This window comes from Melospiza melodia, chromosome 3 (assembly GCF_035770615.1).
Source record: "Melospiza melodia melodia isolate bMelMel2 chromosome 3, bMelMel2.pri, whole genome shotgun sequence".
NCBI classification, from domain to species: domain Eukaryota; kingdom Metazoa; phylum Chordata; class Aves; order Passeriformes; family Passerellidae; genus Melospiza; species Melospiza melodia.
In genome coordinates, this window is record NC_086196.1 from 23,306,254 (window position 1) to 23,333,028 (window position 26,775).

At 38.8% G+C, this 26,775-nt stretch overlaps 1 protein-coding gene across 2 annotated transcripts in view; it reads right to left on the bottom strand.

Annotated features, from left to right (window-relative positions):
* Nucleotides 1–1,821: 1,821 nt before the first annotated feature.
* Nucleotides 1,822–26,775, bottom strand: part of CDK19 (cyclin dependent kinase 19) — a 118,984-nt gene continuing 94,030 nt past the window's right edge. For both annotated transcript variants that reach the window (XM_063151007.1, XM_063151008.1), the window contains exons 7-13: nucleotides 20,961–21,104; nucleotides 20,627–20,696; nucleotides 19,383–19,455; nucleotides 15,653–15,750; nucleotides 14,090–14,168; nucleotides 8,838–9,104; nucleotides 1,822–6,032 (exon numbers count right to left, since the gene is read on the bottom strand). In XM_063151007.1, coding sequence (XP_063007077.1) covers nucleotides 5,901–6,032; nucleotides 8,838–9,104; nucleotides 14,090–14,168; nucleotides 15,653–15,750; nucleotides 19,383–19,455; nucleotides 20,627–20,696; nucleotides 20,961–21,104 — 863 coding nt within the window. In that variant the 3' untranslated portion in view covers nucleotides 1,822–5,900. The remainder of the gene's footprint in view (nucleotides 6,033–8,837; nucleotides 9,105–14,089; nucleotides 14,169–15,652; nucleotides 15,751–19,382; nucleotides 19,456–20,626; nucleotides 20,697–20,960; nucleotides 21,105–26,775) is intronic.

Sequence of the window (26,775 nt, forward strand, 5' to 3'; positions counted from 1 at the left end):
CAACATCATTAACTTTTGCTAGCTATTGGAACACTGCTTGCTCAGGTTCTGTGATTAGCCAAATTAAATTGGTGTTTGGCACTAACATGATGCTTCTTGTGTTGAAAAAGCACATGGAAAGTGGCAACACTACTACTGTGTACTGTCCAGCAGTAAAACACCATGATATTACAGTGATTATTATTCATATTCCAGAGTGCTGCAAGTCCCAGTCATGAAACTACTGTATCAGAACAAAATGACTGTTCTTGTCACAGGGAGCTTGCAAGGGGCATGCAGGGAAGTGATGGATGCAGACAGACTGGAAGGTAGAATGAACACTGGAACAGTTTTCATGTACACAATAGATATGACTCCTTGCACAGCAGTAGTGAAAAATACTAAACTTCTGTATACATCAACACCGGGGGGCTTTAATGAGGGATGCAGAAGACACCAAGGAGGGAATTTTTCAGAATTTTATGCAACATCTCTTCAGAAACAATGGGCAATTGGAAACAGAGGCTTAAAATGGTTATTTAGAAGGCTGAAAATGAAGGGTGCAGAGGCTGACCTGGTGGGACAATGAGACTCAGAGATAACTTACATAACGTCTTGTTTTGAGTAAGAAGGATGGTGTAACAGCAGGCTTTGGCAGTCATGAGCAAGTGAAGAGAGAAGCTTTACAGCTAATGCAACAGAGATGCCAGAGCCAAGGCAATAACACAAGGCAAGAAGCAACAAGTCAAAGCAAAAGACTAATAAACAACCCATTCTGCAACTTTCTCAGTGGCTGTGAAATCAAAGTTATTTAGCTGTCAAGGACAAAAAAGGGACACCATTAATTCAGATCAGTATGATCAGGCTGGATTAGACTGTAAACCAAATGACCAGGCAGGAAAACCAGAGAGAGATGTGCTGTAAAAGAATGGAGACTGAGACAGAGCTGGCATAGGAGGTTTCAGAAACATGAAAGTCAAAGGTGTTTACTAAGCACAATCATATCAACAAAAGGACAACAGAAGCAGAAACCCTGAAGTTTACAGAGTTGGGAATATTCAGTTGCAGTGAGGCTGTCTTGAGGTGTCAGAGATGCAGACTGAGCTTTTTGTCAAAAGGTCACTCCTATTCCTACCCTTGTGTAAAAGGCATATCAAAAAACAAAGCCTCTTTCTTAACGCAATGGGCAGTGCAAGTAAATCTCAACCGTTCTTACCCATACAACTGTTATGGAAAAGACAAGTAGAATTTTTTGAAGAAGTTATCCATCCATCCATCCATCCATCCATCCATCCATCCATCCATCCATCCATCCATCCATCCACATGCAGACCAGCAAAGCACACAAAATCTCACTGCAAAAACCCACCAATAATGCTCTAGCTCATACTTTCCATGTTGCCACCTGAAATACTTGAAATGCTCCAAGATCCAGCAGAAGGAGAAAGCAGGAAAGCCTTTATTTCCCGAACAGAGTAAACCAGCTTTCTTTTTCAGAAGATGCATCTACAGGATTGTCATGCAAGTAATAATGAATCTCAACGAGTGCCATCAGTGTGGCATACCCGCACGCTTACAGGCAGAGAGCAAAACCTAAGAGAACACTCCATCCCATCCTGCTTTCCATAAGGCTTCATTCTATTTTGATAGACATAGCTGTGAATATCCTCGTGGGCATTTTAAAAACTGTAATTTCAACTCTGAGGTTTTGCAAGCTTTGTTTTCTGTGGTGCATGATATCATAAACATCCTGAATATAATTACAATTGCAATTTTGTGGGCTGTATTTTCCTTACTGGTAGCCCAAACTTGACGTTTACAAAAACTCTTCTGCACACTTACTTGATTTGAACTTTTTATTATTATTACAAATGTATATTATTTTATTAAAAAAATTCACACTGAAGCAAAGTCAATTCCATTTCATTACAACCAAGAATATAAAATAAATGCAATGAACTCATAGCTTAGTTTTAACAGTCATTTCAAGAGTGACATCAGGACAACTTAAAAGCAGTAAACTCTCAACTCTAGAATGAGAAACAAGTATTTTGCTTCGTGGTTTTGGTAGCCCATTGGCACGGGCACTACTGAATGCGGCCACCACAGATCTAGAGCGGGAAAGTTTTGTGGCAGCACCAGGCGCATACACAGTAATTTCTAATGGAAACTACAAAAATGAAAGATGCGTGCATGAAATTATTAGGAAAAAAAATAACTGAATAGAGACAGGCACACTTCCACAAATAGTAAACATGGGAATATACAACTAGAACAATTTGAAAAGTTACTACCTTACATATATAAAAAGTTCTTTAAATTGCTGTTAAAAAGGACACGTTCTGTCCAGATTTTGTGTAATACTTTTTAGTGTCTACACAAGACAAATTTTTAAAAAAATTAAATAGCATTAATTTACTACTAAATATTTAGGAGATAACAGTGCATTAAGGACTTTTTTCATATTGTAATACACATCGCTCCTGTCTGGCGACATTTTTAGAAGATTACGTATGGCCTTATGTACAATACATTTATTTAATCCTAAAACAATTCTTTACTTAATGGTGTTAAAGTACCATTCCTGAAGATTATGAAGGGGAACTAAGCTTATTATGTTTATATAAAATATCATACATATTTGAACACTTCTAGCTTCCCGCCACCCCTCCCGCTACGAATGCACTTCCCTCCCCCTCCCCAGATACAGTGTCACAGATACAGTGCAGGAATCGCAGCTTTCCCTATATTTTTCCTTCATTGTGCAGTTTGTGCTACATAAACTTCACCAACGTGGACCAGGCTGCTCATCCCATTAATTTCCCACGTGTTTGTTTCCTCTGAGCCACAACATGAAAAGCTGTGCTCAGCAGCCTGTTCTCCCACCAGGATGGAGAAGACAGCTCTGTGCCTCTCAGTACAGGTGTGAAACACTTTGCTGAGGGTCTATAGGTTATGGGCAGAGACAGAGCTGAATAATAAAGAAACTGCACAGGCAAAAAAGAAACCCATAAAAATGACATGGTCCTGGTTTCCCACGACAAACTGCACAATTCACTTCTGAAAGCGGAGAGATTTTACCTCATGGGATAACCCCTAGGCAGCAAGGCTTCTTCCAATATGACTGCTACTAACCCTGGCAGCATGCATCAAGCTCCCAAGAAAAGGCAAATTATTTCACCCCAGTGAAGAAACTACAAGAGTGTGCAGAGCCTACATTTTGCAGCCAGTGCTGTTGCTTTTATTCCCTCTCCTCCTGGCTGTGAATTTTGGAGGAACAGAGGAAGACAGCTCAGTTTCACCTGTGCGCATAAAAGCTAGAGAGGAGTGGCATGTGGTCATCTATCAACCCAACCAGGACAAGAAATGCAAGTGCAGCTGAGAGAGGTTGTGGCAGTCACTCTAGAAGCTGGAAGTTCACTCAATTAAAGCACCTTACATTGCTGTGAAGTTCCACACTCTACATACAGATTAATCTACACCATGATTTTGCCTTATTGGCACAAGAGCCCACCTTAATTAACCAATGGTCCCCTGCCACCTCCTGATCTTGTATGAATTTTGATGATTAGCTGCAGGTCACAGCAGGGAAAAGAAATGTTAGATAATTGTAGTAGAAAAGACAAAATAATTTTGAGAGAACAGAAGGATGAAAAGAACACGAGGGGACAAAAATCACTCTGCCATAAGTTAATGTCCAGAAACGTGACATTCAAATCGCAGAAGCATAAAAGAAGCATTGGCCAAATACCCATTTGATCAAAAGTACCTCATCTTAACATCAGTAAGGGGGGAGACAGAAAGAATGTCACCCCACAGTCACTGAAATAAAGGAACAATTAAAAGCTGTCCTTTCAGAGCACTACAGTAGGTATAAAATGTAGCATTTCAAGGGTTATACACTGAAAGTATCCTTTGGGAGATTATTTTTCCCCAGAAAGAATTTTTCCCTTCAATTGCTTCATTTAGTTTTTCACCACCTTCTTATCCATTTGATGACAAAAGCAGGTTTTAGCTGCTTTTCTGGAGCAGCTGGGTGTTGTCAAAATCACATGATGGTAGGTATTGCCAAAGCAAGCCAACTGCCCACACAAAGCAGGAAAAAAGCACAAGTTTGAGGAGGAAGGGGGCACTAAAGACGACTGGGAGATCAAACCAGTAGAAGATATATGTGACGAAAAGCATTCTCCTCAGAACAAACAGATTTACTCATCTTGCTACATCTGATCACAACTTCTGTGTGAATGTGCACAGGTACATCTTTTTTGTGTGTGGGCACAGGACAGGGAAGAGAACACTCTGCAGTATAAAAACCTGTTACCACTGACCATTTACACCTGAACTCCTGTCACCTCTTCTCTGGACACCAGCAGCAGAAGCTCTCTGATGTTACACTGCCAGTAGCTCTCTAAATGCATTCCTCCAGGTTTTCTGCCACAAGAGCCAGTCTTATTTCTGAAGGCTGAAACAAAAATGAAGCTGTCCCAAATTACATATTGTGTCTCTCTGAATAACTGTGGTTCCAGAAGTTGGACAATAATCCTCTGATTATGCTTCTGAACTCTTGCTTAATTACTAGGGATTTTCTGCCAGCTACCCATCCACTTACAGTCCCTTAGGCACAATCAAAACATGTTTGCTCTAGGGAAAAAGAAACATTTCAGTGCAATCAAGCGCATCTGGTGTAACTAATCTGGTTAATCACAGCAATGCGAGGGACACAGAATATGCATTATAAACAAGAAAAAGGAACAATTTTCAAACTGCACAATAATTTCTCTTAATTATAAATTCCAACATAAAATGATTAAATGCATTTGTTTTTGCAAGTCTTAGTACTTCTGTCACCTTTAAATTTTGAGAACTGACTCAGGAATGTGAAAGAAAGCTAAAATTTATAGAACTCTCACACACATTAATAAGCTACTTTGCAGAAATACAGAAAAAGCCCATCATCCACATTCCTACTGAGGCTTGAGGGCAGTAAATACTTTTTCCTGACTATTTTGGTGTCCAGCCTGGGAAGACATTCCATTCTTCTGTTCCAACAGATCCTGAAAGCATCTCCTTTTCATGTGACTGTCCTGGTTTCATTTAAAGTAATGCTTAATTTAAAACTAGTCAGAGCATGATCACTGCGATTTCAAGAATTCAATGTGAATGAGTTAAGAAATATCAGCAATCTTCTGTTTGGCGTTCAGTCCAGTAGCATGAAGCGTATCTGTCGCTGCAGAGACTTGGGTGGGGTTTTTTTTTTCTTTTTTAATTTTTCTTTTTTCATTTTATTAATTTTTAAAATTTTTTATTTTTAATACTTTGCCTGAAAACTAGACTAATAAAAACAGAATAGTAAAATACTCTGGAACAGTAAAATTTTGCTGTTCTTGACATCCATGAGCAAAACAGTAATATCCTGTGAAAATAACATAGTGCTTTAAAAAGGTGCAATATACCTGTATAGCTAAACTGGTTCGCCTAGTATAAAACTAACTATATACAAGCTTGAAAGCCTGGGAGTTCAAGATTTTAAAACTTTAAAATCCCATCAAAGAGATTGAAAAGACAGATTTATGGCAATCACTACAGCATAAGGAAGGTGCACCAGGAATCCTTCAAAATTCCAAAGGTTAAAGAAGTTAAGTGCTGGGTTCAGATCAGAAGGGTTCATTAGAGTAACCACAATGGAGCACATGCAAGGGCAGGAAGGAAGGAAAACTTCACAAGAATCTCCTTTATGGCAATAAAGGGATGGGGAAGGGATGGGGGAAGTCTTCAGTGAGTGAAGTTTTCCTTTTATCATCATGAATTTTAATTCTGCATCATAGTTTGTATTTTTGGTCTTCTCATCGTTATGAACTTCATATTGCTGGAGTCTTCTGGCTTCTAGTCCGTTCCTTTCTGAGTGCAGCCTGGCAGGCCCCTCAGTACCTGTGAGACTGATGAGATTGGTGATACTGAGAGCTCTGCTGAGACGATGTGGAATAGCCCATTGTACTCTGGGACTGAGAAGATCCCTGAATGTTGCTTTGGTAACTCAGGCGCGAGCTGGAGTGCTGCAGGAAAAAAAGAGAGGGATCAAAGGAATGATCATCACAGGTCCAGCCTGCTAGGACTGTGCAGCTCAGGAAATTTTTAACCTCTCTGGTGCTCCTTAAAATATGATTGTTGGGGAAACTGACTAAATAGTGCTACTTTTTAGGGTCCCATAAAAGCCTACTCATCATTCTGATCTGCAATCAGCTTTAACACAGGACACAAAATCTACAAGAACCCTTGGAGACACCTAAAAGTACAGCATGTACACACCCATTTTCTAAAGAAAAAATACACAAGAGACAAAGAGAGCAGACTCCCTTTCAAAATTCATCTGTTTCTTAAACTTATATCTATCATTATTGTAAACGCTATTAATTCAAATGCTGTTAATGCTAAGGCTACAAACATCCGTCTCAAGATAGGCAATTCTAAGTGTTATAAACATTTTATTCTTTTCTGAGAAAAAGGCAACCATGACTACTACTCAATTTATCTAAATGAAAAATTGTCCATTAAGATTAAATAACATAATATTGAGTCTTTTAACCTGCTACCTAACTACTGCAAACAAGGACAACTGCTTAAAAATGGGTATGGGTATGTACATAACCCAACATTCATTTTTCTGAGTATTTTTTTTTCCCCTCCACAGCTTGGGACTGTCAGCTTAGTGGACTCCAACCTCAGCAAGACAAATTTGTGGATCTTGCAGTCTCCAGTCTGCTGAATTTGCCCTTTCATTATCATAACCATTTCCCATCCAGAATTAATTGTGAGCTGCCCAATAATGCAAGATGCAAAATCACTTGGCATGAGAAGTACTGCTCAATGGACAGGAGACTGTCCAGCAAGGCAAACCCCACCACAATCCCATGATAAGGCTGGTTGTGTTACACAGTGTCTGAAACATGAAATTTTTCTCAAAATTCTAGGAAGTTTTTCAATTTCTAATGGAAAAAAAAGAATTGTGATAAATTCTATGATTTTACAGGTGCTCTTTCTGGATGAAAAGCACCAGCTCACCATGGCAAGCAAAATACCCAAGGTCACATAAGGAAGGCTCAGTAAAATTCAACAAAGAGCTTTGCACTGTCATTTGTGGAAGCAACAGATAGTGAGGTTGGTGAATGACAAAAAAAACTTCAACAGAGACTTCAGACCACAAGCTAAATGAAACTCAAAGCAAAGAGAATCTTCCAAATAAGATAAAATGGAGTAAAATTACTGCCTTAAGACTAGAAGAATGCTTTAACTTGCCCATGCTTATTTTTGTTTCACATAGGAGAACTTGTTTTTAATAAAGTCAGACTTGGACAAATTGCAGACATTCCTTTCTGGAACAGAAGATAGTCAGCTAGAAGTTAAAGGCAGATAGCCAAACACAAGTGTAAAAATGGATAATCAGCCCATACAATTTAGTGCATGACGTAAAAGAAACATACAGATGATGATTTTGAAGCCTGTGCTGCCAAAGTTTAGAAGGAAAGCATCACAGAGGGCAAAAAAAATCTGAAAAAAAGAATATTTAGACTACTAGCAACTTGTAAGAGGGAAGTTTGCCAACAATTCAGAGAACTGGATAAGAATTCTATGATGGATATCATCAAATGCAGCACAGCAGTCCTCAAAGTATAGACCAAACCAGACCAGCCATAAATACTGTGCAGTCAGACAGATGTACTGACCTGTCCAGGCCTCAAGCCTGTCTGGAACTTTTCAAAAAAGAAACCTAGTTGTCTTTCCCCTTAAATTGCCCTCAATGCCTTCATGACAATTTGTAACTAAAGGAGTTAAACAAAAATGGGAGAAATATGTCTGGCACTGAGTAATCAATTGTCTGTGGAGAAGATCTGGAGGGCTAAGTCAAGACAACTGTAGAGCTGGTGTCTTAAACCCTACTTATTTTAACTTTAAAGCAGCCTGAAAAGACCATTCTCCAAAGCAGGACCCTCTTGGAGGCTAGGAGCCAACAGAATCCCTAGCATAATTTAAATTTACCCTTAATATCTAACTTTTTTTTTTCTTTCAACTAATTACTGCTCCAGCAAGTATAAACCTTGAAGTACTGAAGATCCTGGAAAGTTCAATGCTTTCTATATTTAATGTAAGTAACTTTTTCAGTGGAAAATATAATTCTAGTAATCAAAGACAAATATGCTAATTCAAAAAATATTCAGTGACAGTGCTTTCCTAATTAATGCTACTGTACCAGAAAACATGAAATCTGTTCTACTTTGGTCACATTAGAAACAGTGCATGTCTTTGTGCCCTAGTCTGGCATGAATCAAATGGATGAACTGAACCAAATTGTCATTCCTGTGCTTACGTGCATTTTTTTTTCTTTAACATTAGAAGTAGTCTTAGAAAGATACCAGAATAAACTACAGAACCACTTCATACATGTGACAATAGGAAGAATGAAACGGGAGAGCCTGGTTCAAACTTTGTTCCTTCTTCTCAGGATTGTCTCACATCTGTGCCTCACATGGGATTTAATATTGCCAAGACTCAAGTATACTGAACTTGATGCAATGCAGCATTTACATCCACTGGCTTCAGCAAGATTCCTCTAAAATATAAAGTTAAGCAAATATTTAGGTGATTCCTGGAGTGGACTAGTCCTCAACACTTTACAGGGTGCAGTACAACTCAAACTGGTATTCTATTGAAAATTACTAATCACAGAACAAAACCTCAGCATCCCTCAGGTTACATCAAAAATTCATTAAAACGCTATCTGTTCTTGCAGCTGGGAAGCGGTGAAAATGACATTTTGGCCCTCAGCCCTATAGCATCAGAAGCAGCAACATTTCCAGAGGTACCTGATAATCTGAAGGCATGACAGGCCCGCCTGAGTTAGCGCCTGAAGGCCCTATGCGTGGTTTCTTGTTGGGAGGCACCTGGCTGAGGCCGGAGTCCTGGCTGTGCTGGAGCCCCGCGCCCGCGCCCCCCGCGCCCGCGCCGGCGCCCGCCGCCGTCCCGTTGGTCTGGCTGCTGCTCTGCTGCTGCGGCTGCGGCTGCTGCGGCGCCGCCTGCGCCTGCTGCTGAGGTGCTGCTTGCTGCTGATGCTGATTCTGCTGCTGCTGATTCTGAGGGAAGAAGCCACACAACACGGTCACTTGCTGTGAGCTTCATGGAGCTGCCAACCCCCTGTCACCGAGGGGGAGGCAGACCCTCATGTGATGGGAAAACACAGCAAGGCTGAGTGCTGGGAGAAGTTCACCCCCAGTACAGACCTGCACACCTGTGGGGTGTCCCACTTGTGATCATTTTGCTTTTTTTAATGAAACAAGCAGGACTTAAACTGGAAGGACAGTCAAATGCCTCTTACAGCTACCTAGGTGTCCTGGGTTGCAAGATGTGGGTGGAGTTGTATATTCTGTTATCATCTGCTAGAGGTGGGGCAGTTATCTTCTGTTAATTGTGCAGTTTTTCTTTATCCCTTTCACAACCAATCCTCCCCTCTGGGGAGACATCTGCTGTCAATGGGCCATTGAGCCTCACTGATGAAATTACATCATCCCATTGTGAGATGCCCTGCACAGGGAGAGGAGCCAAGCATTCCTACCTGGATATAATCTGTGATTTGGAACACCATAGGCAGCCTTTTCCACTGGATTCCAAGAGGAGCAGCTTTCTTCTCCACTGGATTCCCAGAGGAAGATCAGGCCCATCTACACTACCACTGAATGTTCAGAGGAAAACTACACCCTTCTACAGGATCACTGTTTCAGCAGAACCACACCTGTCACTGCAAGAGAGCTGCAGCCACCATTTAGTCAGACTGCTACCAACACCCTGACCAACAGGGTGTCAGGTCATATTCTAACTCTGTCAGTATTGGGGTTTTTTTTGTTTGTACTATTGCATTGGTACTTTTATTTTTCCTAGTAAAGAACTGTTATTCCTGTTCCCATATCTTTGCCTGAGAGCCTCTTAATTTCAAAAATTTCAATTATAATAATTCAGAGAGAGGGAGTTTACATTTTCCATTTCAAGGAAGGCCCCTGCCTCTATTAGAGGACATTTGTCTTTTTCAAACCAAGACACCAAGTGCTCAAAGAGGATAAAAGGAACCTTTTATAAAGCAGTAATCACCTAATGAAATAAATCACAGCACCCAGAATTTCACTAGTGCTCAGTGGCAGACATGGGGAACCCAGAATAAGTTGTTCTAAGTGGTTCAATGGCCTTGTTCACACAGAATCAAAACCACATTTCAAACTTTCACTTTTCACCTGAAGAAGGCTGACAGCATTACTGCCAGAAAGGTAAGCACATTGAGACCAAATGAATTTTATCATATCTTCCTGGTTGCAAGGAAATTCTGTGGCAAAACCAGAAATAGGTTTCATTACCATTTTCGTTTCCCATGCTTTTAAGCACCTTGTAAAGAGTGCTGTACTGGGAAGAGGGCCCAGCACAGTGCACAACATATACGGTCAGAAAATCTTACTGAAATAGCAGAAAAGTGAAAATAAACCAGAAATTTTGAAGACAAAAGAGGAGGAAACCACTGAAAGAAGAATCTGGCAAGGGAAGGAGGAGACTAGCAAAGGAAGAGAAGCCAGATAATTAAGATGACACTGGTTCCTAGAAGGAAAATAAACAGAGAAGAGTGTCACAGAAGGGAAAAAAAGGTTGAGAGGAAAAACACAAGAACAAAAGATATTGAGAGCTCTTCTGGCTTCAGAAGGCTACAGACTAAAAGGAGTATTTGAGAAAGTGGAGGAAAGGTCAGAAAATGAACTGAGTGCAACTCTGTCCTCCATGGTTACAGTTCTGGGAAAGATGTCACTTGCTCATCATGACAAAAACCTTCAACTGACATGGATTGAATTAAAAAACCTTGCTATCTTCCCCAAACATACTGTAGGGAACATTCCAGGATAGGTTTGGTTTTTTTCTGTAGAATATCTGCTTATATAATGACCAAAGTTTTAGTATGGCAGCCTTTTAATTAAAACCTTACTTTATTAGTTTCTCAGAAGTTTCTCAGCCAGTTGCCACTAGCAGAAAATTCTTAATGTCCCCTTCACCTTGAGGCTTTTAGTTACCTCAGATAAATGACATAAAAGATCTGCATCTATGCCATTCATCACAATAGTCTCCCAAGATACATTCCAACAAAATTTGCAGTGATGTGTTCATTTAAGACTATAAAGAAGACTTGCATCTTCAAGGACCTAAGAGATGGCCTGAAATTCCATTTCACATTTAGCAGAACCTATAATGTATCCTCCTGCATGCAGTCTTCAAATCCCACCTCACTCCAATTCTACTTCCTGGGAGATTTAGACCTCAGTAATCTAAAAAGTTAATGAAACTAGCTTGTAAAAAAAAAGCTATCAAGAAGCAATTTATTTTTAATAATGGTTTTAGCTTCACTTACGCAAACAAAACACCAATAACTAAGGTATATCTGTGTTACAATTCTGAAATTTGTGTATTCATAGGAGTGTTTGGATGCAAGTAAGTTAGTTACTATTGGGTGTGGCATTCACATTCTCTGAACAGAGAGAGACAATTTTCTCTCTCAGGGCTTTTTCCTGGAGAAGCACAGAGAGAAGAAGAGAAACAATTCTTATCTCTACTTGCTGCTCCTGTTGTTTTGCACATGTGCAATGTTTTGGGCAGATTGTTTACCTGAAGTGATTTGTCAATTGGATTCTGCTGAGGATTGTTTTGTTTCCTTGGCCAATTGGCTCAAAGCTGCATCCTGGCTGTCCCAAGACAGTCACAAGTTTTCTTTAGTATTCTTTAGTATTCTTTGTAGTATAGTTATAGTATAGTAGTATAGTATAATGTAATATAATATAGTTTAATAAAGCAATTGTTCAGCCTTCTGAATCAATGGAGTCAGATGCCAATAATTCCCTGAGTCAGGGGTGCCCTGTTTTTGATAATTGTATGAGATAAAAAACTTCAATTTTTTAATGTGTAAACAGATATTGAAGGGACTCACAATTAAAGGCAAGAGCTTGTTGTAGGTCCCAGGTTTTGTGCTTCAAATTTTAGCACAAAATTTAGTTGACTAGCTGGAATTTGCTCTTGTGTGGAACTACTACTGCTACTGCCTGGCTAGAGACTGACCTGCCCTGTCAGTCTCCAGCTGAGGCCTGGCTGCACCACCTAACTGCACAAAAAATGGCTTTTTTGACAAGCAACAACCTCATCCTCAGGTCAGTCTGGTTCATGGCAGTTCCTAAATGACTAAAATCATGAAAGGTCTACACTTAGCAACTCATTGCCATATGTCACCTCTCAGGCATAAATTACCAAAATGAAATTTCAGTCCTAGCTAGAAACAAACCTAGCAGAAACTTGCCTAACAGAATTTAAATGATAAAAAAAAATTTTCACTTTGTTTCACAAACCCTCATTTTAGTCTTGCTAACTAACAATTAACCATTTTGAAGAATGGATGCTTATGCTAAATGTTATTTAATTCAGATGAAAGTTCCAAATAAACAGAGACAACTTCTCCAGGTTTCCAAATGATTGTACAGATATTTTCAGTTTTAAAAACAAACCAGTAACAAACCAGTCTAAAAAAATAAAACCTTTCATTTACAATAACATCATAAAGCAACAAAACATGGAACAGATTCAACTTTCAGAATAGCCTTTACCTCCACATTTTCTACACTGAGTAATCTACATTTCTACATTCAATGAGTAATGTGGGACTTGTATTACCTAGATGGTTTAAGAAAAAGTTTGATTTGGAGTGCATATAAATACCTGACTGTACTCAACAATCTCAAAGATCATTTATATATTGGCTGTTTTAAATATAAACATGCCATTGTCATCACCCCTGCAACATTCCCAGGGAAAAGACAGATATTTCCTTTCAAGTACACTGACTTAAATATAAAAAAGCCAGAGTAATTTTAATTCATAAGGTTTCTTTTGTTTTTTGAGGCTGTGAGAGTTGAAGCAAAACTAGTAACTAAATTACAATAAAATTAGTATCATGAATTTAATTTTATTTTTGTTCAGGGGTCTGTTTCCTCCTCTGGAAAAAACCATCTGGACACAAAAATCATGGATACTAACACTTGTTCCCAGTAAAGAAGAATCTGCAATATTGGTTTTGAAAACAAAATACAGGTTTAAACTCAGCTAGTCACGCTACGCAGAAAATTGAAAACAGAATATTCATGTCCTCAAATGGTTTCTCTGAAAGACAACAGCCCTTCTCACATAGTTCTCAGATAACTACAGTTCAAGACTGTTCTCTTCACATTTGGTTAGCTATACATCACTGTTGGTGCCTCATTGTACCCTGTTCCCTGAAAATAACACACTGTTTCCTACACTGTGGCACCATTGTCCGGCCTTCCCGGCACTATGGGACAATGGCTGTGGTCACACAGCACAGCTGAGCTACACACACCAAGCAGAGCAGATTATGTTGCAAACACCCCAGAATTTATTATGCACACAAACAAGTTCTCGCTCATGTCTATGGGGCTATGGAAAAGAGAATATTCAGAGCAGATTGTTGCTACCAGAACAGTTCAGAATCCTTATTACTCCTTTGTCTGAGGGCCCTTAGAACACGATCAGGAAACTGCATGCAGATGGATGAAATGTTCTGATGTAGTGCCAGAAGCAGGCTGCCACTATTAATTTGAGACCCCGACAGCCATCTACATTCAAATGGCTGGATGGATGCCAGTCATACAATGAAAATGCCATTCTTTTCATGTGCTCACAACGTATTTTCTTCATGTGATGCTGCAGGAGGCAGCAAGGTCTTTTTGGAACACAGCAACTGAGAGCAGGCTGCAGCTGACCAACAGCCCATCCAGCTCATTCCCCACAGGTCAGGGCAAACCGTGCTGGTGATACTACCTGAGACACCCCTGAGGCATCTGAAACTCTTCAACTGTCTGAGAAGCAGTTTTAATAGAGCTTTGCCTGGGAAACACATTTTTGTTAATTCTTCATGTTTCATTTTTGGTTAACTCTTCAGGTTTCATTAGTTTTCGTTTGGAACCATGATGCTTTCTTATTGCATACTTGAAAGTAAAAAAGCCCCAACCAAACAAGAAGTTTACTATACCTTATCCCCTTTCTCTTCAGGTTCATCTTCATTGAGGAATTCTCTTTTCGGATATGGAATCTGGCAGCCAGCAAACACACTGAAACACAGTAAACACTCCACAAATATGTACACATGGCATACATTTACTTAATACTGTGTTAAGAACAAGTGCGTACAACACAACTTCATTTCTTGTATTTGACAAATCTTGTTTCCACAAGTGAGTGGCAGTGTGAGCACCCAAAGTAGGTGTTGATTGTAATGTCAGATCTCTTTGCTGTTGGCACAGGGCTGTCATTTAGAAATCATGGCATGGTTGAACATGTCCAAATGCCAGAACGACCACTTGTTGATCCAGATGGTAAAATGAACAACCACAGTGTCAGAGGTTCCACAACACCCAGTTGGAACATGCATGGCTCACTGAATGAAGGGACTGATCCAAAGAGTATTAGTGTCTTATGAGCCTGCTTTGGCTTACAACAGGCTTCAATATGTTTGCCAATCACAACTGCAGAGTTACTTTCCCTAAGCTTCTCAGGTCTTGTTTAGGAAAAAAAATCACTTTAAAATTCATCTGACCAATGGAATTTGGAACATTCCTTAATGTTTATGGCAGAGACCTTACCATAATGTTATCCTGTAATCCACGGGGAGCTACAGTTCTCCACAGGATAGCATCAGATAAACACTAAGCAGAAAATTACTGGTAGATCTTGACCAGTATCAGTTTCTTACATTTCTGTGCCAACATTCAGAACACAATCAACATGACGTGGTCTTTAAAAGGGTGTAAACAGTTCTTAAACTTGTTGCTACATAGTGTTTCATTTTTTCAAACAGAAAAAGAAGTTTTAAAACCCCAACTAGTATCAACGAGACTCCTTTTTTATTCCAGTGACTGTTCCTTCCTTTTGGTGTTGCCTGCTAGTTGAGGAAACAGTGAAAGCAAAGGTAGAAGTCTACCTGCATCAAGTTCATACAGATCATAACGCCATGCACCACCATGCTTCTGAAAACTGGGAAGAGAAACTGACAAAGTCTGCCAGCTGGAACTGAGTATGTCATCTGAACTTTTCATGACAACAAAATATTCTCTCAAGCCTTCTGAACAAGGGATTTGTGGGATTTTAGGCAGTCATTTATCTCTTCACTTTTCTTATACTGTTACCCTGTGAAAAGAGGGCATGGGAATGGGCTGTAGGTGAGAGAACTGTCCCACTGCTAGGGAGAGGCACAGTCAACCAGGCAATGGAGACCAGTGCTCTGTGAGGCTGTGTGAGGCAGAGATTGATTCACTAAATGCTGCAGTAATGTTGTAACTCTGGCTTTGGTAGTGTGTTCAGAATTACAACACTACTGTGGTACTGGGTTGTTTTTCATGACCACTCAGTTCTGACACCAGTACATACAGACACTTCTGTACTACACTTGTAGTTTTTACTGAGCATGGCTGAGCTGTTACTTCTTGTGTACATAGGTAGGTATATATGTGAATTTTTCAGCTGTCATGTCATTCCAGGGACCAGCATATAGCAGAAAGGAGTCACCCCAGATGTTCATAGAAGAGGGAATACATACTCTGATGTAGGCAGAGGATCCTCTTGAAAGTAGGGGTCCTGCAAAGCCTGCTCTGAGGTAATTCTCTTTGTGGGGTCCATAGTAAGAAGCTTCTGAAGCTGCAAAGCATAACAATAAAAATAGCAAAAAGCTTATCAAACTATCATTTTTCAAACTATGACTTGTATGTCTTGGATTGTGGATTACTAAACTATTTCTGGCTTGTCCAGACAAGCCTAAGTTAGCATTGCTTGTTCAGTGAAGTTCCCAAGAACTGCAATGCACATCCATCAAAGTACTGTGGTTGTGAAGTACTTCTCACGTAATAAACAGTTAAGTGTAGCAGTATTAATTGCTCAGGCTGAACCACTGCACTAAAGCAATGCTAAATTCAGCTATTACAGGTTGATAAAACATTATTTCTAAATAATAGCTTTTTGTTGTGGTACATGTATAGCTTTTATACTGTTCTACACTGCTGACACAAAAGGAAAAAAGTGTTAGAATGGACTGAACACGACTGATAGCTTTAGGGAGGGAAACAATAAATCATCATTTCTTGCACTGGCAACATTCCAGAATCAGAGCACTCTGCTACTCATGCAGCTCCCAAACCCACTCTAATTGGTACAAAAATGAGAAGGAACAGACCCTTCCTAGTAACCTTTCTTCCTTGCTAGGGGGAAAACAAGCACAAATTTATTAGCTAGAATTCTTCTGACCGCAGCAGGCTATGAAAGAGGATTATAATATATTAGTAGTATAAAATAGGAATTATAGACATATCACATCATTTAAAATAGTTACTTATTTATCACATTCTGATAAACTTACAGCAGGAAATTTGGGTGCTCACATTATACAGCATCCTGCTCTCACACAATACTCTTTCAATTCAAGCCAGTAGTGAAAATAAATTTCCTTCTGTAAAGGACATCTCAGCCCAAACTCTCTTTCAGGTCTCCAACAAAAACTGCCTGGATATTCAACAAAACAATGTGATTTTGGCATGAGTATTTGGGGCTTTTTATTCCAATAAATTAAAAACCTGACATACAATTCTATATTCTATATATAGATGTGACAGTAAACAGCCTCAGTAAAAGCACTCACCCTCCTCAAGAAAGGAAACACAAGGAATTTTTCAATAGTTGAAGTTAACCCTACTTGATAGATTAGGTCTCAAAACTCTCTGTACTTATGCCATTTCCTTCCCAACACTTATTCATATACTTTATGGGCCACAAACCTCAAAAGACACAGCAAAACAGAGCCATTTGGGCTGTCTCTCCACCCATCAGTTCATTTGCAACTAGCTCCTAAATGGGTTTCTGCTGCTTGCCTAGAGATACAACTCAAGTTATTCCTGCATTGTATACACCTGGAGGGTTTGAATGGGCACTTATTTACTGTATTTTTGTGTGGTCAGATAACTCTTAACCTTACATTTTCTGTGCATCTAATGACATGTTAGCTTACATAGTGGCCTCACACAATACAATACAGACAAGAGTTTGGTACTCAGTATCTTTACTTCAAATCACCTTTCCCTACATGAAAAGTTTTTGTCAGCTAGAGCTGGCTCCATTACAGGTTATACAAATTTCTGAGTTCCTCCACAGTGACTTGTAGAGACAAAAATGCATAATCTGTACAAGGTCACTCCTGGTACCAGATGTCATCGTTGACAGAAGAGCACAGGGCATTAGCCTCTGCCCCCTGGACTCCTTCCCTTAGCATTCCTGCTTCACTCCAGAGGATACAATCAGCAAGCCCATTCCAAGTAATACCACACACAATATCACTCCCACCAAGATAATCTGCCTATCGCTGATGCTACTGTGAACCAACTTTGAGAAAATCTGATTATCTATAGCTTCTGGGTAAATGAATTAAAAAAAAAGTCTGGAGACAATTTGTTTTTAGGGCAGTAGTTGCTAAGACAACATAGGAAACAAAACCAATGAGACTAGATTTCATCAAAATGTCATTCTTCCCAGCAGGTCTCAAGCTCTTAGGCTCCACTGGCCTGACATGACGGCTATGAATACTATGCTTGTAACTTTTCCAGGACAGCAAGAACAGATGCATCTTCTTGAATGGAAAACATTCTGCCCTTCATGTAGACATTATCATTCAATGTCAATCAGCAGAATGGCATAATATCATTCTCTTTGTCAAGAGTCACTTGCTATCCTGCACTGATCTACTTGATGCCATCTGTTCGCCACGAACCACACTTCCTGTACTCATTAGCACAGTCACAATCAATGACTGCTACAAAGCAAACATCTTCAGAGGTCACCCTGCAAGATGGAGATCATCTCATAAAAATAACTACCTTGGATATGAACAAGGAGTTTTAAGGAGTCTGCTTCACAATATATGTACCTCCAATGTACAGCAATGAGATATCAGGAAGGTATCCCATAGTAGTGGGCATTCTTATTCAGAGTTTTGGGAGACTGACCTACTTGAGATCAGCCTCTGCCTCTTAGCTGATCATTAAGCCACCCTTATTCACTCCTTGAGCTGTGAGAAAAATCTAACAAACTACGTTACTTAGAGAACTAAGTCTTTGTCACGATGTTCAGAAAGAAGGGCAAAGTACGGTTGGTTTTGTTGTTCTTCAGAGATCTGCTTAATATTTCCCCTAGGAAAAGCAGCCAATCCACCCAAGATGATTCTGAACTCAGTGTTCAGCCTCAGAGAATCAGTAAAATAAGATGACAGCAAGCAGGTTTTCTGGTGGACTCCACTTTTGGTAGGAAAACATGGAAATTCATGTGCTAACTAATGATCTCTCTAATTGTCATGTTTTCAGTTAGGTTTACCCTCCAGATGATTCCAATGTGTGCCCAGTAAGTTGAGTTTAAGAAATTTTAATTCATTTTTCTTCAAGTTGCACTGTTCTTATGGAAATTCTTCCCTTCCACCTACTTGGGACCAACCTATTCTGTTTCCACAGCTATTTGTGTCATCATCCAGCAGCAACTAATGAGTCAAAGAGCAAATCTTTGCCAGGATGTAGAGAGATGATTGCTATGCTGAATTTGTAACTGAAAACAGACCACTGAAAGTCAAGCTGCACCAAGAGCCTCATAACAGAGCTCCCTGTACACAGCATTAGCAAAGTCACTTTGAACTTCATTCCTAAATTTAGACAGCACTAAGTCATCACAGAGACATCCAGAAATTGTGCTGTATTAGACAGAGCAACCCTGTGTTGGCCGACAATGCATGACTCAACTAGGCAACCAGCAAATATATGTTTAGGGATTTTGTTTGGAATCATCCCCAGAACAGTGGTGGACTACTGTTAGAGGGAAGAAAAAGAAAACTACTACAGGAAATAAATTTCTACAAATTACTACAGGAAATAAATGTCTCCTTTCCTCTTCCCTTTCTTCACAAAACTCTGTAGATTTTGGGGGCTCTTTAGGTCTCTGAAGCCACACAGAATCAAGACACATATTAAACTCACTCTCTTATTTGCACAGCAGGCCTAAAGGTAAGGCTGGGTATACAAGTGTCTTGCAGATCTTAACTAGAGAAGATTCTCAGATCTTCAATTCCAGCAGTTTAAGCAATTTGTGTATGAAGAAAACATTTCAAAAATAGCCAGTTAGTGATAAATAGCTTTCTTTAACATTGGTGTTCATTAGAACGAGATAGGAAAACAGACACAGATATTACCCTCCGAAATGCAATTTCATTCCTGTCATCACAGCAATTTTCAAGTTGCACCTACCAAAAGAAAAACTTTGCTGTCAGGCTTGACTTTGTGTTTCTCCATGTATTTTATGAGGCTACTATTGGCATATCTGAAAAAAAAGGTTAAAGAAAAACATGTCTGAAATAATAGTGCATTAAAAACATGGAACTCTATCAAGTGACCACAGAAACATCTCCCAACCCTCAGAAAGTAAACTGTAAAAAGAACTGCTATCAGACGACATGTCAGATATTCATCTAGCAGTTGCACACATAAAGTATGCTTTTCACCAGCAAGAGTGCTATCAACTGTGTAAAGATTATCTCCATGAAACATGCAACTTTTATGTTATATGGATAAGCTGTTGATAAGGACAATGACAGAGACACAACTTGAAGCTGATACTATATTTTTCCAAAGCAACTCTGCCACAGAAAGCATTCAGCAGCTCATCACAGCTCAACATTTAAGCTGTTGTTTCTGGTTAGAACTTGGCAGAGCAGTTAGATTACCATTCTGTCTCCCCAACCTCCAGAAAACCATATAGTCCTTACAGATCCCAAGCTCAAAACTGCCCTAAATACCTATGACATGTGCCTTGCCTTTAATTCACAGCTCCAGAGGTTATCTACAGCCACTTAAAAAAAAAGAAGCTTCATATTTTGTGTAAAGCCAGTGTAATGAATCCTTATCAGAGCTGGAAACAGAATCCAAAACTCCCAAATCTATGTCCTCTACCTTACTTTAAGGAGTCCATGTGACTCATTACCAGCTCTGATCTATTATCACCACTTGACTGATTTAGCCAAAGCACCAGGAAACAGTGAAAGTGAAAAATTCTCAGATCCTGGACAGGCTTTGAATCGCAATCTATTGAACATGTTACCTTCAATAGAAATTTCTGTCCAATACATTGCTGCCCCCACACATTCACTTGTCAAAAATACCAGTGCTTCCCTATTCTTCTCACACAAAATGAACAACACTGTCTTGAATATGTAATAGAAATGGATTAAGGAAGCTCATTTGTCTGTGCCTGCCATGGATTAAATTACACTTATAGCAAATCCTTCCAGAGAAATGAGGAGGCCACTCAGTTCATGTTCTTAACAAGCAGCTGAGGGAGAGAACACCATTCATGCAAACCAGCTAATTCAAACAGGACAGCTGCCACAGCGTTAGAACCCAAATACTTCAAAATCCCCAAGAAGTCAGAGCATAGGAGCTGATCTCTGCCTCCCCCACACTCAATGAACTGTTGTTACATGATCATCACTTACGTTGTTCTTCTAAAATCTTTCTGAAGAGTTGGATATTCTGGCATCTTCCTTATGTCTTCCCAGTCTTTATCTTCAGTAGTGTGGAAAAAAGAGAAAACATTTACAATTCTGAATGTGTTGGTTAAGTAATACTCAGGAAGAAATAACTAGAGGAGTTGTTTGACTTTCTGTTTGTTGGCCAGTGCTATTGTTCTTTAATTGCCAGCATTTCCAAATCCATCAAACTGACAGTTTCTTCATACCTATACAAACAACTAGCAATTTCCTTTAGGAAAAAAAAACCAACAAACAACTCACTAGCATTATGCCTGCTGCTTTAATGAAAATAAATTACCTGCAGGGAATCCCATTACACTGAAAATGCGGTCTAGCTGATCGTGATGAAAAGGATTACTTGTTTTGATGTCCTCCTGGCGACAGTGAAATATAGGTTCTGAAGTCAATAGTTCAGCAAATATGCAGCCAATAGCCCAAATATCTACAAAAGAGGGAGGATAACTAGTGAAAATTTGCTGTACTCAATTGTTCTGTTTTTTGTTTCTGCACGATTTCTCAACCTGTATAACCACATTAAGACAAAATACTTCACATTTAAAAACAATGCATTAACATAACACATTAAAAAGGGTAAAATCTGGAGATATGCTTTCTATAAACCAAAATTAAACTCTCAAAATCCAATCTGCACCCTGGCAGCCCAGCACTTAAAATATTCACAGTTATGTCAGAAACCTACACGATATTTGCTTACAACATAGCTTAAAGGGCATTCAGCTGATCAAAGATACATTGCAATAATACTACTACCACATATTTCAGAACAATTCCAAACAGATAACTGAGAACCAAATAAATACTAAGGAAAAGACTAATGGCTCATATGTTTAACCAAATGGTGCAAGCTAGTTAAAATGAGGGAAAAAAGGTTCTAATTTTAATCAAGTGTAGAAGAGTGAGTACAAAACTTTGAAAAAAATTAAAATCCTACTCGACAACTGACTCCCACAGCAACAATACTTTAACTGTATCATCTATATCTCATGTACATAAAGAAAACAACAGCATGATATCTGACAGTTGGACTTGATGATCTTAGAGATCTTTTCTACCTTAAAGATTCTATATACTGAAAGAAAAAAACCCAAAACTTCTATTTCATAAAACTCTCATTAATATACTTTTTTAGATTAAATATATTGTGGACCAAAACATTAATTTACGAGAGAATAGTTTTTCAGATTACATGCATGCATTCTAGTTACTGCTCATTACCATTCTAGTTACTGCTCATTACCATTCATCCTAGTGTTCTGTATGACCCAAATATGGATTTACTGTGCATCTTAAAATGAAAGTGTGAATTTGACAGTGAGAAGAAGGTTTTTTTGTCAAAAAAACCAAACTAAAACAGAAAAACCAACCAAGCAAGCAAACAAAAAAACCCAAAAAAAACCAAACCCAAAACCAAGAAAAAAACAAAAAAACCCAACCCAAACCAAACCACCAAAAAAAAGATTTAAGGATTTGCTACACTGATAAATATGTGTCTGGGACACTTTGGAGATGGTCTTGAGAACAGATTAATAATAAGCATAGTCTGCTGAAGACAAGAGTGTGGAGACTTGAGTAGTAAGTGAAGTTAAATTAGATGACCCAAGGAAAACTTTTATATTTTTTTCTAATTTAACAGAATAAATGCAAAAAGCAATTTAATTTATAAGTCGAAGAGATACAAAATTCTTTAAACAGAGTTTAGTTTACTGGATTCAGACTTAAGAAAACAAGAAAAGCCTCTTGGTTGTTGCAATTAATCTGAGACTCCAAACCCCACTTGCTGTCAATGGTGGTGTCTAGCCCATGCTGCCTATGAGACACAGGGTCTCCTTAAGAAAAAGCACTGCTCTCCTTATGTAGGAAATAAAGAAATGAGCCATCACACTCTATTTGCCAAAACTGGTCAGCTCCATTTCCATCCTGTTACAGGTGTGGAGCTTGAGGTGTCCCAATATATAACCCTTTCTTCCAAGCTCCCTTACAGGAAAATCTGATAACATTTCATTCAGGCTTTACAGTTTTGACAGGGTATAACTTGCTCTGTGCATTACATCACATTCTCAAGGTTTTATCTTCCTTTGATTTCCCTATTAGCCTTATCTGCATGAAAACAAGATCTTCAGCTGTTGAGATTTTATCTACTCAGGCAACTAATGCAGCATATTAATCACAATTGCTGCCTGGGCAGTAGGCATAAATTATCTACTCCAGAATGGAAATTACTTATTAATTGAAGAATGAAATCTTCATTTAACAGTATCTCTTCACTCATTTTCATATGATAGCAAATCCTTTTGGAGATGGCTTATCTAGAGGCCAAAAGAATTGCAGCTCTTTTAGTTTTCATGGCTTTCTACAGTGCTCACTATCCATCACATTGTGAGGGAGAGGCTGGGCCACTGCTCATTATGACATTATTAACTGCTCTATCCAGACTGACCTTTTCCTCTTAATGAAAAAAAAGGTAAAATCTAGTAATCTAGTATTCTCCCTGACAGCAAACTAGGAAATCTCCCTGATGTGACACAGCAAACTTCAAAACAGTTTTTCCTTCATCACCCGCACCGTGTGAGAGAAGAGCCACTACAGAGTGTATAGAGAGTGCATTTTAAACCCTCTGAGAATTCAATTCAGAAAGACAAACATTGTACCAACTGGATGTTACATCTGTATAAACACTGGAAACTCCCAAGATGGTGTCATAATTTTCTGTGGGATAGCATTACTGGGCAAGTCAAACATGATACTACTTTAACTCTGACCAATTGTTATATTCTCTAGCAGTTCATATGGTGGGGTTCAACCCTTTATGTTTCCTGCTAGATATTCTTAATCTCTTAAGAATTAATATAAAGTAACCCAAAAGACTTGGTACAGAAAACCTGAATCTTTAATTTATGCAAGAAAATATTAAATATATGGAAAAGGCCTTGCAGCCATGCAGCTCAAGCAGGTCAGGGTCTTCTCTTCATGAACCTTTTATGTAACCTGATCTGGAACACATCCTTGGCATATATCGATACCATTCACAGTTAATGATTTTCTGCCAAGATTAGCTAGTCCTTTTGTTTGTTTCTTCTAAAAAACATTCATAATTTGCAATAATAATGTACCACATTGTGGCACTTTTCCTAGCAGGAATGCTTCAATAATTCTGCTAAGTTTAAACACTTCATAGATACAAGCAACCTTAATAGGTATTTATATCCTACATTGTTCACAGTAGTCAACCAAATACATGTTTTAGGTCTAACTACGGGAAAAAAAGTCCTTGCCTAGTGCCATCTAAGGTTTTCCATTTATGACCCTTAAAAATTAATGATTATTACATCTACTTTGAATATATTCCAAGTAGCACCTACTACTCCTCAGTAGTGGACACTGAAAGAGCAAACCTTAAAGTACACAAGTAATATTTTTCAAATACAGTGTTTTATTATTCTAATGCACATCATCTGTCTCTAGCACAAAAGGAGCTTCTTATAATATTATATTAAAAAATTAATTATAAATAAAACTTGTTTTAAAAAGCAAGCACCAATATAAGTGGCAAAAATTATCCAACAATTAATTCTCTCCTCTCCCCTCTACTAATGATCAAGATGGTGAGTGGCCTCACTGCTCCTGAGCCAAAGCTAAAACTACTGAAAGTGTCCATTTGCAATGTCCCAGACCCACTGAAAACTGGGACACAGAAGTCCTACAGAATTGCACTGGGTACTAATTGTTTTCCCATCTTGGGAGGAAATGTTTTCCCATCCTGATGTCTTGGGGGGATGCTAATAAGTTTACCAGAGTAACACAACCATTCCTGTAAAGATGGTTCTATTTCCTACAGTCTCTTCCACTGTCAATAGGCTTCAGGACTGATCCATGGTAACAGGTTTTTACTGTCTGTTGGGCTGTGTTGTTTTGCTGATGTTCTCCTCCACCCCCAAGACTTACAAAGTCCTCACTTTCCTCAAGTTTACACTGGAGCCCAGTGCAAGCCAATTTTGTTCTCTGGCTCTGGAAAGAGGGGTAGGAGTGACTCTTAACCACACAACTTCCTCAGGTTGCATTCAAACCTGTTCTCCACTGAAATATCCTTCACTATGACAATACTTCTCAAGTACCATATAATTTTATGAAAAGAAATAAACCGCAGCCTTTTATGGATGGACACTTGTGATTGGTAAACAGACTTCCTATATAAATGGCTGTGTGCACAGATTATTAAAATATTTGTATGGCTGTCTATGTCCCAGTTTTAAAATCTGGGACTCTGACAGCTTTATAGGTCAGCTGAGAAAATCCTGCATGTCCTGCTCTACTCTAGCACTGTAGCCAAGAAGCAAGAACAAAGGGATGCTGTTTCAATGATAGGGCTGATTAAGCAGACAAATGCTCGTGTATTCTTTCATTTCTATGGAACAATAATCTCATTTCTGTATTTGTTGCAGTATCTTGGAAACATTCTTTGAGAATAGGATGACCACTTAAAACAATAAGACAATTTATTAAGCAATAGCCTTGACTCATAAAAGGAAACATCTTTTCCCATGCATATTAAGCAAAACTTTTCAGTGAACACAGGACAGAAACCAAGATTAAATACATCATAATTCTTAACTATAACCAAGAAGAGAAATAAATAAATGGTCTCTTAGTCTCATAGAACTTTAATAAAATTCTCTTTTAAAAAAGCAAGTAAAGACTTGGAAAACATCTATTTAGGTGTAATCAATCAGAGGAATTCATCATTAGGTAGGTTTAGTATAATAGCATCAGTACTCAACCAAAGTGCTTTTTTCCTGTTGTTGTTTTGAACGTTTTGAACACAAAGTCTATACTCTTGGGCACAAGTGAATGCTGGTAAAGGCAGTGAAGAGCAGAAGGAGAGACAGCAGAATACAGGTTCCCTGCACCTGCCAAGGGCTAATGCAACAACCAGGCTCCCCAAGAGCTAGTTAGCAAGACCTTAGCCCAAAGAGGGCTTTTCAGGCCACCTGTAAGAGCCACAGCATTTACTTAAGATCCTCCAAAACTTTCCATTCAAGGCAAGGACATCAAACACACCAACGGACTGGAAACCTAAAATGAGGCTGTACAGGCAAATGTGTCTAAGTTTTTCAAATATCCATCAATTGGTCTAATGAAAAGATAAAACCTCTTATTAAAAAAAAAATTCCATCTCATGCTGAGCACAACAGCACATTCTAGACTTACCTGGAATCTTTATACACAAGAGTCTAGGAGCACAGAGATAGTATAGAAAAATAGTTCATTAATTTTTATGCTGGTTTTAGCATTAGAAATTAGATTTAAGAAAATAATACACCCTTAAACAGGGATTTCTTTGGTCTGGTAAAGTGTACAGAACATGCCTGTTACATATGTTCTGTTATCATACATATACACAAGAGAAAGACCTTCCCATTCATACATTAAGGTCCCAATTTTGATATGCTTCATTTAAACTTTAGTCAGCAAAACAGAAGGTTGAGGAAGTAGTTACCAGCTTTTTACACTTGACACCTTCTATGAAGAACTGAAAATGGGGTCAAACATTTTCATGTGACAGGCTTTTCAAGGGGAAGCAAAAATGTGCCAGTGGTTAAAGGTCAGAAATTTGCTTTCACTCATTGATGTTAGGAAATGTTGACCAACATACTGCTACTTTTGTTTCAGCAATAGCCATGCTTATACCTCCAAGGGTACAAGAGGTACCCTGGCAAGCTTCATGGAAATGAGGGAAAAAAGAAAAATGGCCTTTTAGTGACAACTCTTCAAAAGCCTGAGGAATGTAATGGATGACAAAAGGCAGCTTTGTAGCTTCGGGGCAACTTCCCACTACCAAGTATCAAACTGCAGCAAGTAAAGGAAGTATGAAAACTTACTGTAAAGGTCATGAATCCCTCTTATATTGCAAAGTATTAGGCAGGTCTAATACAGAAACTTTTAATATTTCCTCCTATAATGATGACAGACTAAAGAACAGGCAAGATTAGCCACTGTTAGGTAAAATGGTATTTACAAAAATTTTCAGGAAATATTCACAGCTCTGTATTTCATAAAATAATGTGAAAAAATTACTGACAATAACAAATAAGAAA